At 46.0% G+C, this 13918-nt stretch overlaps 1 protein-coding gene across 2 annotated transcripts in view; it reads right to left on the bottom strand.

The window, feature by feature from the left end:
• The window catches only part of COL11A1 (collagen type XI alpha 1 chain), a 188983-nt gene extending 175631 nt beyond the window's left edge, over positions 1-13352 (bottom strand). For both annotated transcript variants that reach the window (XM_066352706.1, XM_066352707.1), the window contains exon 1: positions 13069-13352. In XM_066352706.1, the coding sequence (XP_066208803.1) occupies positions 13069-13174 (106 nt within the window). In that variant the 5' untranslated portion in view covers positions 13175-13352. The remainder of the gene's footprint in view (positions 1-13068) is intronic.
• Between the last annotated feature and the right edge of the window lie 566 nt (positions 13353-13918).

The raw sequence follows: 13918 nt of genomic DNA, 5'->3' as shown, positions 1-13918 counted from the left end.
GGCGTCGCCATGTTGCGACCAGAGCCACTCTAGCGCCTGAGGCAGAGGCCACAGAGCCATCCCCAGTGCCCGGGCCATCTTTGCTCCAATGGAGCCTTAGCTGCGGGAGGGGAAGAGAGAGACAGAGAGGAAAGCGCGGCGGAGGGGTAGAGAAGCAAATGGGCGCTTCTCCTGTGTGCCCTGGCCGGGAATCGAACCCGGGTCCTCCGCACGCTAGGCCGACGCTCTACCGCTGAGCCAACCGGCCAGGGCTTTATTATTATTTATATTTTGACAGAGAGAGAGTCAGAGAGAGGGATAGATAGGGACAGACAGACAGGAATGGAGAGAGATGAGAAGTATCAATCATTAGTTTTTTGTTGCAACACCTTAGTTGTTTATTGATTGCTTTCTCATATGTGCCTTGACCGCGGGCCTTCAGCAGACCGATAATCCCTTGCTCGAGCCAGTGACCTTGAGTCTAAGCTGGTGAGATTTGCTCAAACCAGATGAGCCTGTGCTCAAGCTGGTGACCTCGGGGTCTCGAACCTGGGTCCTCCACATCCCAGTCTGACGCTCTACCCATTGCGCTACCGCCTGGTCAGGCAATAGGGTATTCACTGATGAAATGATTTGCAGATCAGATAAATAACATCACTTTGCTTCTGGTTATACAAACATACAACAAGGCCCCTCCCATTTTGAATATACTTATTTCCTGTTACAGAAGTTTTGGAAACCCTTGATTGTGGATCAAAATTATCTGTGGAGCTTCAGGAAACACCACTCGAATTCCATATGAAATCGCCTCAATCAAAAACCACAGGGACGGATGGAAAAAGATCCAAACCTCAAGCCGGGGCTGATAACCCCTACCTTCTTGACTTCCGTGAAATCTTCTTCCTGATGAGTTCATTAACGCATTCAGTAAGTATTTACTAGCCACCTGTTATCCTGCAGGTCATGTGCTCAATGCAAGAATTTCTCCTATAGGAAGATGAAACAGGTGCATCCCCTGCTCTCGTTGTAGCACCAGCAATCTCTGTAGTTAAGTTCAAGTTTGGAGGAAGTACATAGATTGTGCTTTAGGATGTTATGCAAGGTCAACCAGCCCAGTATTCATGGTCAAGGAGAGGACTTCCTAGAGGAGATAATATCTAAGTACTGCTAGAGTTAAAAGAAAGCCGTGGTAGGCCCTGGCTGGTTGGCTCAACGGTAGAGCATTGTTCTGGCGTGTGGAAGTCCTGGGTTTGATTCCCGGCCTGGGAACACAGAAGAAGTGCCCATCTGCTTCCCCACTCTTCCCCTTCTCCTTTCTCTCTCTCTCTTCCCATCCTGCAGCCGAGGCTCCACTGGAACAAAGTTAGCCCGGGCGCTGAGGATGGCTCCACGGCCTCTGCCCCAAGTGCTGAATGGCTCCAGTTGCAGCAGAGCAATGCCCTAGATGGGCAGAACATCGCCCCTGGTGGGCATGCCGGGTGTATGCCAGTTGGGCACATGTGGGAGTCTGTCTCTCTGTGTCCCTGCTTCTTACTTCAGAAAAATACAAAAAAGAAAAAAACCAGCCATGGAAAGCAGATTAGGAGTGTTTAGGGAGGAGATTCTAGCTTCCCTGGAGGCAGAATAGACTGCCATTTACAGGAAATCACCATCATATCCACAAAAAATCGGTTCAATATACTTCTCGAGACACTGGTGATAACTGATGTACATGATCTTATGTCACAACTCAGGACATTAAGTTATTGAAGAGCAATTCATTAGAGCTACAACTAACACCCACACTTCATTCAACAAATATTTACCAAATGCTTACTCTGTGTCAGGCTTTGCTCCACATGCTTGGGACATACTACACGGGACAGATCAAGATGCCTATGCTAGTGATTTCAGTGTAACTAAACGTGCGATGGATAGAAATAAGATATTAAAGATATCTACTTTCTTCTAAAACAACTCTACAACTATCGGTCCTATTAAGTCCTTGAGACTCACTCCTTGCTTAAAGATGGAGCTCTGTAATGGAACTATACACATGACATGCAAATTACTTTCTAACATGAGCAATCAGTTTACTAAAATAATTACAAAGCAGTTAATATGGATAGGCTACTCTTTCTAACAGTAAGCAAAAATCAGAAATGCCTAATAGCATACAAAACAGGTAAAAGTTTAAAAAAATGAATGAATGACAAATTTCCCCAAGTATTACTTTCTACAGATTGACCTCATTCTTGGATTCAAGTTAGTTGTCCACCGGTCGACAAGTGAAATGATGAGTTATGCTGCTACTGAAGCAGAAACACCCCTCTCCCAGATGACCACGCTAAAGCTCCAGCTAGGGAGGTCAAAAGCCCATCAGAAGCTTCCGATTTTAAGAGGTATCTTTGGAGAGAATGTGTAAAACTATCCCCTAGATCAGTGGTCCACAACCCCCCGGGCCGCAGACTGGTACTGGTCTGTGGACCATTTGGTACCAGTCTGCAGAGAAAGAATAAATAACTTAACGTTATTTCTGTTTTATTTATATTTAAGTCTGAACCATGTTTTATTTTTTAAAAATGACCAGATTCCCTCTGTTACATCTGTCTAAGACTTGCTCTTGACGCTTGTCTCGTAAGTTTGACAGTTATATTTAAAAATATATACTACAGTTTTTACACAGGTTGCATAATTTTATTTTGTGCATTTATCTGTCCCACCCTAAAGGCCGGTCCATGAAAGTATTTTCTGACATTAAAACCGGTCCGTGGCCCAAAAAAAGGTTGGGGACCACTGCCCTAGATGAAGAAAGCTAGAGAGAATTCTCAACTCATTCACTTCCTGAGAATGGGGACAGCGAAAGGGAGAGGGGGTGGGGTGGGGGTCTAATTACTGCCAACAACGTGGCACGGGGTCACTGTATATGCCACTCCAGGTTAACTAGATTTTAACCTGTTCCAGTCTGCTGGGCAAAGTAAGAACTCCCAGGAGGGGTCGTCAAACTTTTTATAAAAACCGCCCACTTTTGCAGTGCTGGTAGACCTGGTCCCTACCGCCCACTAGTGGGCGGTCCAGCTTTCATGATGGGCCAATCGCGGCGCTGTCTGGTTGCACGGTAGGGACCAGGTTGACCAGCACTGCAAAAGTGGGCGGTTTTTATAAAAAGTTTGACGACCCCTGTGACCGTGTATTCTGGCCTCTTGGTCGACACTCGGCCAGAAACCACGTTCATTAACCCCGAGCAACTCCAAGAGGAAGACTAACACATCAATTAGTGATTTTAAGATAATGATCGTGTGAGGGGAGGTTTTGTTTTGTTTTGTTTTTTGCCAACCATGCATCTTTCAGTTATTCCCCAGGAGATTACATTCCAAACATCTTTTAGATCATCAGCTCTGACACTTTCATACTGAAGGTAATAAGCATACTTCTATATGTCAGTCCCGCAAAGTGGAATAAGACCTGTTGTTCTTTGCAATGGATCCCAATTAGAACAGGCAGCAATTTGCAACAGTCCTTGTTGCTCAATTTAACCATGCCAACCCCAGTCTGAACCCTGGATGCCAAGAGATACAGCTGTCAACATCTCCTTAACTTAGTCCAGCAGTTCTCAAAGTGTGTGCCAGGGCACACCGGTGTGCCCTAGAAGGTTTCCAGGTGCGCCCTATGGTATTCCAGAGAAATGTGTACCTGTGGGGACCAAAACACCAACAGGGTTTTTGGAGTTTAGATTTTGGGGGGACAGAGGTGTGGGGAATTGTCTGTAAATTGACAGTCTGCCCAACCCCCCACCTCACTGCCTGATTAGGTTGCAAAAGGCTGTTAAGCTGTGGTGCTGGATTGTTTACACTACCCCCCCCCCCCCATGTTCCCTGGAAAGACTGGAGGCAAGTTTCTTCTATCCTTTGTTAGGTATAAAGTTAAGATGATATGTATGGTGGGGGTTTTCTGTACTCAACACAATTAAGAGTAAAAAGAGAGAAATTCTTCAATGTATTGACAAGGAAATGAGAGTTTGCCTTTCATATATATGCCCAAACATTGAAGAAATTGCTAGGACACATCAGGCTCATGTTTCTCATAAACACAAGAATGAAAAAACTTAACATATTTGTGCCAGGACCTACCTGCCGAATGTACTAAATCTTACTAAGAATGTATATATATATATATAGATAGATAGATAGATAACTTTTTTGATATTTTTTTATTTTTAACCTCTCTTTTTTATGAATTCTAAAAAGCATAACTCAAAAAATGTAACAAAAATGTTTTTTAATGTCAGAATAAATTTAATTTTGTCATATTTATTTTGTTTAATTACCATAAAAGCACCCTCGGACTTTTTTTTTTCCTTAATATTTGACTTAATTATAACATATTTCTCATAAATTTGTATATAGTGCACCTACAATTATTTGTAGGATTTTTAAATGTGCCCCAACTTCAAAAAGTTTGAGAACCGCTGCCTTAGTCAAAGGAACAAGGTGACATTTGCTGGCTCCCTTCGGTTTTGCCACCATCATTAGGACTTAGGTTGGTCCATAAATGGTAAGTGTGATATGGCCTCCCCCCTGAATTTGAGCGTACTTTTAAGAGCTACATAAATGACAACATCCTTTTTGCAAGAATCTCTCTAGAGATCTCCTTGGGGACACTGAAGTTATACACACAAATAACATGATGTGTACCACGGCGCTGCTGAATGACCTGCACGTTAACATTAGACCCCTCAGTGCCGTAATCATAACCTAAGTCAGGAAAGCTGTGGATAGTGATCAAAAGCAAGACAGCGTGGGTTCAAGTCCTGGGTCTGTACCATAGTCACTGTGTGACCTTAGACAAGACAGTTAACTTCACTGCTAACTTCCTCATGGGTAAAGGAAGATTTTAATATTAGCAGTTGTCAGAAAGAAATGAGTGTCTCTAAGAAAAGTGCTCACAACAGAGCCTGGTACACAATGAGTGTGCATTCACAGCTGGATCATACTACAATCAACATCCACCTGTACTATGGCCACCTGCCTGTAAACTGTGGACACCCTCCCATACTGTGGACATCTGCCTATACTGTGGTCATCTGCCTGTACTGTGGACATCCACCCATACTGTGGACACCCATCCATACTGTGGACATCCGCCTGTACTGTGAATACCTGCCTGTATGGTGGTCATCTGCCTGTACTATGGACACTCACCTGTACTGTGGATATCTGCCTGTACTGTGGACACCTGCCTGTACTGTGGTCATCCGCCCGTACTGTGGACACCTGCCTGTACTGTGAATACCTGCCTGTACTGTGGTCATCTGCCTGTACTGTGGATATCCGCCTGTACTGTGGTCATCCGCCTGTACTGTGGACACCTGCCTGTACTGTGGTCATCCGCCTATACTGTGGATACCTGCCTGTACTGTGGTCATTTGCCTGTACTGTGGACACTCGCCTATACTGTGGTCATCAGCCTGTACTATGGACACTCACCTGTACTGTGGATATCTGCCTGTACTGTGGACACCTGCCTGCACTGTGGTCATCCACCTGTACTGTGGACACCTGCCTGTACTGTGGTCATCCGCCTGTACTGAGGTCATCCGCCTGTACTGTGGTCATCTGCCTGTACTGAGGTCATCTGCCTGTACTGAGCTCATCCGCCTGTACTGTGGACACTCGCCTGTACTATGGACACTCGCCTGTACTGTGGTCATCTGCCTGTACTGTGGACACCCGCCTGTACTGTGGTCATCTGCCTGTACTGAGGTCATCTGCCTGTACTGAGGTCATCCGCCTGTACTATGGACACTCGCCTGTACTATGGACACTCGCCTATACTGTGGTCATCCGCCTGTACTGAGGTCATCCGCCTGTACTGTGGACACTCACCTGTACTATGGACACTCGCCTGTACTGTGGTCATCTGCCTGTACTGTGGACACCCGCCTGTAATGTGGTCATCTGCCTGTACTGAGGTCATCCGCCTGTACTGTGGACACTTGCCTGTACTATGGACACTCGCCTGTACTGTGGTCATCCGCCTGTACTGAGGTCATCCACCTGTACTGTGGACACCCGCCTGTACTGTGGACACCCGCCTGTACTGTGGACACCCACCTGTATTGTGGTAGCAGGTGGAAAGTGGCGGGCCATTCTGAAGGGCACACTAATCCATGCTAGGCCATTCAGATAGTGCAGTTATCCTCACAACCAACGAGATACGGGGAAGCCGCATTGGCATCCAAGGAGAAGTGCGATGGTGGGTGACCAAGTGGAGCGCTCCTGCCAGGCCCCCGTCTGCAGAGAGGGGTCGGGGTACCACCCACGCTGTGGCCCCTCACCCCCACCCCCCGCAGAGCTATACAGGGGCACAAAGCCCGATTGCACTCTAGCCCACAGCGTCTTACTAGCTTCATCAGGAACTGCAACCACCCTTCTTTCTGGCTGTCTTCCTTTCAGGAAATTGTGCAAATCTGGACGAGGATGGAAGGGCAGCTACCCCGTCCCGTGCAGGGTTCACTCCTTTAGGGCCGGATGTCAGCTCACCAGTCAGACAGAGGAAGGAAGCTTCTCTGACACCCTATGCGTCCAGGGTCTGTGAATAGGGACCTTCATTGGCCTGTACAGTACAGGGCCATTCAGGAGCAATTTAAATTTGGTTGAAATAAGAAAGAAATGCTTTTTAAGGAAAAAAAAAAAAAGGTTTGAGGGGATTGCAAAAGTTGATTGTGCGAAAGCACTTTTACACGGGTTTGTTTAGTTCTCAATTGTCCAGCCGTATTTAAGCTGCTCTCTTACTCTGAAATATGATAACCTTTCTTTTCTCCGAGTCCTTTCTCCTAAATTAATAGCACTGTCTCTGATTCCATGCGCAGCAAGCAAAGAGTTTATTTTACCAGATAACAGTAGGTCTGGTGATCAGCCAATGTCTAAAGAACCACTAGCCAAGCCAGTAGTAGGCCAAAGACTGCAGCTGATAAATAGATAGTGCTCACTAAATCACTTTAAAATTGACTTTCATCTTCTCTTCCAGCTAGTATTATTCATGTTCAGCTCTAATGCAACTGCAAGCAGAAATTTAAAAATAACAAACATTAACCTATACACATAAAACCATATTATGATTTTGAAAGGAGAAATAAATATACTAGGTGCATTAGAATACAGACAGCAGTGTAAAATGGAAAAAAAAAATCTTCAGGTTCTAAATTAAATTGCAAGATTAGGACAAAAAAAAAAAAAGGCCCAAAGACGGGGAAGGCATCCTAGTGTGGAAAGAGCTACAGGGAAAGTTGCATTTCAAGTTGACCCTCCCGGGAAAGAGCGGAAAGAAAGAAGGCAAGAACATTGCAACATTGTATAGCATCTGTGTATCCCTCCCTCTCCTCTTTGCGAAGGAACAAAACTTCAATGGTCAAAAAAAAGAAAAAAAAAGCCTGGTTTCCTCCCAGAGCCCCCAGCTCAGGTCACATTTCCCCAGAATTAAAGGAGGGAAGTGGAGGAGTGAAAACCCAAACGCAGAGCAGCTCCCAGGCCCCACTTCGGGAGCCTTGAATGCCTAATGAATGCGTCACCTGCCCTTAATTATTCCCCCAAAGGTCGGGAGGAAAGAAAAGTGCACTTAGGATACAAGAGAGTTCTGGCTTTTAAAGACCTAGATACAATCAGGAACGATTAGACAAAATGATGAGGGTGGCTCGCACGGACAAAACCCTATGTTTATATGAATTGTTAGGTAGATTAGGAGTGTAATGTTGGCTTGCATGGGACCTTCCTCAGGACCCCAAGGACAGGGACGGCTTTGCCCAAAAAAAAAAAAAAAAAAAAAAAAAAAAAAAAAAAAAAAAAACCAGGAAAACACTTCATCTGGTAGAAATACTAACTAGCTCCACCGTATGGCGTCAGCACAGCAAATATCACGGGAGCCCACTGAGAGGGAGTACTTCCCTATAAACTGACCCTGCATTTATTTATACCTCAGGTAAGAGGCGTCTATGGCGTTTCAGATGCTTTGACAAGCCAAAGAAAAACTTCACTCAGAATGTGCATTAAGTGCTCTATTTCCCAAAGACGACCACTTGTCCAAAACATAAAAATAAAAAATCTACGAAACAACCCATACCAAATAATAATTCATTAATTGACTTATCAATAAAAGCCATATAATTATATAAAGTAGAAATCATCCAGTCCACATGAAAAGCATAGAAATTTGACATTATTTGCCTTAGGTAAAATAAATATATAATTTTCTTGGCTTCTAAAAATTTCCCAGTTGTGCCTGCTCCCTTAGTAACAACGTTAGAAAGGATAAAAACCTAGGTTCTTAATCCAGCCACAAATAGATACAAAAACATTTTACAAACTATTACCCTTCCCATTCCGATACAGATAATCTAACAGAATCACACAATTAGGTATGTTTACAATACAACTGATCAAAAATTTCTTGTCTCAGAACTCAGGAAATTGAGAAATTTTTAAGTGCATTCTATAACTGCTTCCTATTCAATTTTCTTTAAATCGATCATTTTCACCTAAGCTACCTTCTCACTCCTCCCTCCAGCAAGCATTTAAGTTCATTCCATAAAGTATCAGACCATTATATATATTTTAAAGTTATTTTCCACACTATTGCTGCCCTTCACCCTACTCTTTTACAATATTATAAGAATGTTTGTATGTCTTGATGAAAGAGTATTCTAACTTGTCTGTGCCTCAGTTTCCCCATTAGTAAAGTAAGAAGGCGCTATATAGAGAAGCAAGTTCTGTAATTTCTATATCACGCATTCCCTTAAAAATGTAGACACCTTTTCTTCCTTTGAAAAATTCAGCTTTTTATAGCAGACACCCTCAAAGCAGCTTGGTTTGAGTTTATCTGTCCTTCTTAAATAGGTAGCACTTCAGTACATTGAATGAAGAGAATTTGTCCCAGAAAAAAAAGGGAGGAGAGGAAGAGGTTGGGGGAGGGGAGGGGCACAAAGAAAACCAAATAGAAGGTGACGGAAGACAATTTGACTTTAGGTGATGGGTATGCAACATAATCAAATGTCAAAATGACCTGGAGGTGTTTTCTCTGAATCTATGTACCCTAATTAATCAATGTCACCCTGTTAAAATTATCTAAATAAAAAAGGAATGTTAATTTTTTTAAAAAAATAATTTTTTAGAAGGAGTATTTAGATTTCTTTTATTTATTTATTTATTCATTTTTGGTCAAAAGTCCTATCCACAAGTCTGAAAAGGGGTTCGTGTTTGCCTTGCTATATTTTGGGGCTAACTTAAATAAATGTGCTCCTATTTTAGTCACAAGTTGAGGCAAACACAAACCTAAAAAAATTAATACAGTGTGAGCAATCGTACTGTCTAGGTATATACATTTCTCATTTTACAACTGTCTAACTTTATTGACAATTATGAGAATACCACTTAGAGAGTAATTTTTATAAAGTAGACTTTCTGTTAAGTATTATGAAGTGCACCATCGCTTTAAGATATCAATAAACTCAATTCACAACATACACTTTTGTGCATGTGTCTTTAATTCACTAAACACACACACACGCACACGCACACACACACAGACACACACACATGCACGCACACACCCCACCTATACCGAGGCCACCTGCATACAACACACAGGGAGACGCCTTGCACAAGATGCCTATTTCTCTTTATTGTTTCTCTATCCCAAACTTTGTCAATTTTGATTTCAAAAACAAGTGGAAGACATTAATAATAATCCTAGCAGATACTCCATTTATTATCTAAAGTGTATCTGATCTTCTAACTGATTTCTGAGTCAGCAAAAATTAGGACGAACTTGATCTCTTTGCAAAGATGGATTCGCACAGGCCCTGGAAGCCAGGACCATTTCACCTGCTGATCCCGGGCACTCAGAACAACCGGCCGGGCTCACTCCCAACTGCTCACAGGCTCTGCGAGCTTCTCAGAAAGTTAATCAACCTTTTGCAAGAACAGTATTGGCTTAACCACCAAAAACTGAATACCACTTTAATTAGTAAAAAAAAAAAAAATATATATATATATATATATATATATATATATATTTAATTAGATGTTGTTTTTCTCAGTACTCAAGGATAGCTTAACTCACTTTAGAAACTCATAAAACCACCTGTCCTAACACAAGCCCGGGGTAGTCAATATAGAGCCCAGGTAAAGCTCAGGTCCTATCTATTATAACTGGTGAACTAACTGACAGAGCATCCCATACGTTTCTGAGATAAAACATGTTTGGGTACCGCAAGCCAAAAATGAAGCTAACATAAGTTTTATAAAATATAAGTTTATAAAAACACTTTCATATAAACCATAATAAATACTATATATTCTGAAGAAATATGTTAAAAGGATTGCCAAGTTAGAGTGTTTAGATCTGCAAAGTGAAATCCTAACTGTGAGACCATAAACGTCCTCTTCGTCCATTCATCCAGGAACTTCTCTCTGGCAGGTTAGATTAGACAATTCAGGATCCTCACTCCACTGTCTTCAGTGTCTAATGTATTATGGACTCCTTAAGGCTGTCATACTTTTAATCCCAGAAATACAAATGTTAGATGAAAGTAGCCTGTTTTAAGTCACTTTTGGGTTTAGCAACCAAATCACACCGCCGCATCCCAGTGAAATCAATACATGACAGCATAATTCTAGTCCATAACACGTTCCTTAGAACCTGGAATCAAATCTTCCTTGCTTTTTTCAACTGCAAATCTAAAGATCCATACGAGAACTGGACCTTGGGCTCCTTTACCAATTGATGATTCAGGCCAGTGTTTCCTTCTAAGCATTAAGATACTATTATGTCCTTTTGAAGTTTATAAAGAGGGCAGGATGCCTACAAGGAGGTTTAAGTAAATAGCCAGCTTCCCACTAAGCAGCAAGCAACTTGGTTGAATAAATGCCACATTTTACAGTATGACAGTCTAAACAATCACACACCTTTCAAGACACTTCATCAGAAAGGACAAACAGGAACAACACAGGACCCTCACACTCGGCTATCTCTCGCATTACTTGGTCCTCGTAATCATGGGGACGGTTCTTTTTCCATCCCTTATTCGCTGTGGTCGTGGGGTGTTGGTGTGACCGTGTCCCAGGTATGTGGCTAGGTGCAGAGGGATGGTGCATTACAAGGGGAGGAATCAGAACGTTCCGCCATCCTTAGAACTTGGAGGAAAAGATACATATACCTCTAACCCTGAATGCCTACGGTGGTTTCTCTTGGGTTTATATTGCACCTTTCATTGAGGAAAGCCTGAGTGTCTAATATTTTTAAATATATAGCTGCCATTAGGATCCTTTTGTCCACTTATGTATGGGGCACGCAGAAGAAATCATGTACCTGTCCCTCACACGGAGGGTCCTTCCCTACAATCCCTGGAGTGAGGAGTTTAAGAGGCCTCTCTTGCTAAACCCATGCTCCGATCCCAAATAATACACAAAACCAGCAGAGGGCAGAACGGCGGACGGAATGACCAATCCCGCCGGGGACCAGGTACCCAAGGTAGAATGCAAACTTTGGATGGATTCCACTTTCAAAGTCTCCACTATGTACCCCTGACCAGGGGTTAGAAACGAACCACTCGACTCGATATCATTGGCATAACTCTTAAAATGCAAAGACGGTCCTCCAGAGGCTCGGGCCGGGCCGGGCCGGGCCGGACCCGACGGTCCGCAGCAAGGGCGCGAGCTGCACCGAGGAAAGAATCCCACGCGGCCTGCGGCCCAGCAAGGTGAAGGCCGGCGAGCGTAGGGAAAGGAATACAACAGACCTGGTTTCGAAGAGTCCGGCCTCGGGGAGCGCCAAGTCCCATTAGGGAGAACTCAGATCTTGGCATCCACCGGGGCGGCCAGACTCAGGTTTCTGCTACAGCCTGCGCGTTCGCGGTCGGGGTGGACAATCCCTCTCGCCCTCAGCCAATCCTCGCCACCCTCCTGCGTACCCCCCGCCGCTCGGTGCCCTTGGAAACAAAGCTCGCTTTTCTCCTCTCGGCAGTTTGGGCTCCCTGCGCTCTCCCAAGGCGGTCTCCCGCCAGCCGTGTCTGCGGCACCTAACGGACCGCTCCGGCCAGATGCCTTCCCCGCGGGAAGGGGCGGGAAGGGGCGGGGGCGGAGGGAGGAGGCCGGGCGCTCTCCCTCCCCGGGTCCTGACAGGGCTGCGGTCGCTCGGTCTCCCCGACAGGTCTGCTCCTGGAAGAGCTGCTGCTGCCACGTAGGAACTTTTCCTTACCTCTCTCCTCCCGCCTCGGCCTTCGCCCCCTCCTCGGCCCTCCCCACCTTCTTTCTCCGCCCCCGGCCCATGTGTCGGCCAGTTTCATCATTCTCCACCAGAACTGCACGTCCAACCTGCAAGAAGGGGTGCGGTGGGGGGGTCCCCGGTGGAGAGGAGGGGGCTGAAATTCGGGGAAGAGCGTTCTCCCTTTCTTCAACCCGTGCCTTATAACCTGCCAATCCCCCCCCCCCCGCGCGCACTTAAAATCTCACCGAAATGCCACACACAAAGTGTTCAGTCTTCTAAATTCAACCCCCCCCCCCACCCCACCCCTTGCTTTCTCATATCCCTGAAAGTAAAACAGCCCCTTTTCTCACTTTATTCCAGACAAAGGACTTTATCAAGGTTCATTTTATACCCTCTCTCTATATTTTCGGCTCAGGTCACCCCCTAAAAAAAGATATTTCCATTAGCTCGAGTCTGAAGAAACCAGAAGATGTGTTCCAAGGGCCAGTCTGAGGGCTGATCGTGAAACAAAAGCTCTGTACAAGTGCCCTTGTTGTTCACGGTAATATTTTTCCTCTTTTCAAAGCCGCTGCAAAGTAGCGAGGGACATTTCAACAGGCTCTGCGCCTGACAGATCTGTTTTCCTGCTAACCTCTTCTCCCATTACCGTCCCGCCTACCTCCATCTCTCTCTCTCTCCCTCTCTGTCTCTCCAGTCTTTACTTCCAACCTGGTGGCAGCTGCAATCTGGATTTTATTTAGATTTTTTTTTTTTTTGGATGGGTGGGGGGAGGGGGCGCAGAGGGGGAGGGGCGCAGGATGAGAAAGACCGACGGCAGTCGCCCACCTCCCCAAGTCCCCGTGTTCTTACCTCCTCTGACCTCTCGGGGCTGGAAGAGGAAAGTCAAGGCGAGGGCTGTGACGGTGAGGTCCCACAACCACCGTTTCGTCTTCCACCTGGAGGACCACCGCTCCATCTCCGCGCGCCCGGCACTCGCGAATGTGAGCTCGGCCCCACGAGACTGCCCAGGCGCACCGGCTTCGTCCCTTCCCGAGGTAGCGTCGGGGATGTATGCTACACAGCCATTGGGGAGGGAGCGCGGAGCAGGAAAAAATAAAATAAGAAAACCAGAGGGCTTTTTTTTTCTTTCTTTTTCTTTTTTTTTTTTTTTTTTTTTTTTTGCTTTTAAATGGGATGGTTTGTTTCCTTCCTGTCTCTCGCCCCCTCCTCCCCCTCTCGCTTGGCCCCCGCCGGCTGGGACCCTCCGATCCGTTCTCCGCGGGGCCCTGCTTTCAGACTGACGGCGGATAAGGGGCTTTAACCAAAAATCCGAGAGGACTGCGCGCCCCTAAAGGCTTCATGCCGTCAGTGGGCCGGCCGAGCGGCCCCGGGCAGCCCCCTCCCCGCCCACGCCCCTCGTGCGCCCCCTCCCTCGCCGCGCGCGGAACTGACAGGCCGGCCGAGGGGCTGACCCAATCACACGCCTCGCGCGCGGCCCGAGCCCGCCCCCTCGGGCCCGGCCCCGGCCCCGGGACTGCAGGCAAGCCCAGCCCACCTCGCGGCCCCACCGACTCGCGCCTCGCCTCCCCCTCCGCTCCCCAAAGCCCCGGGAAGCGGTGGGAGGGAGCTCCGGGGCGGGGGCGGGGGGCGCGTGCTTGGCTCCTGCGCTCTGGGAATGAAAGGAATGGCAGGAGAGCCCCGGAGCCCGCAGAGTTTTCAA

This window comes from Saccopteryx leptura, chromosome 11 (genome assembly GCF_036850995.1).
Source record: "Saccopteryx leptura isolate mSacLep1 chromosome 11, mSacLep1_pri_phased_curated, whole genome shotgun sequence".
NCBI lineage: Eukaryota > Metazoa > Chordata > Mammalia > Chiroptera > Emballonuridae > Saccopteryx > Saccopteryx leptura.
Note: the sequence above shows the minus strand (reverse complement) of the source record. Positions and strands in the feature narration are given on the sequence as shown.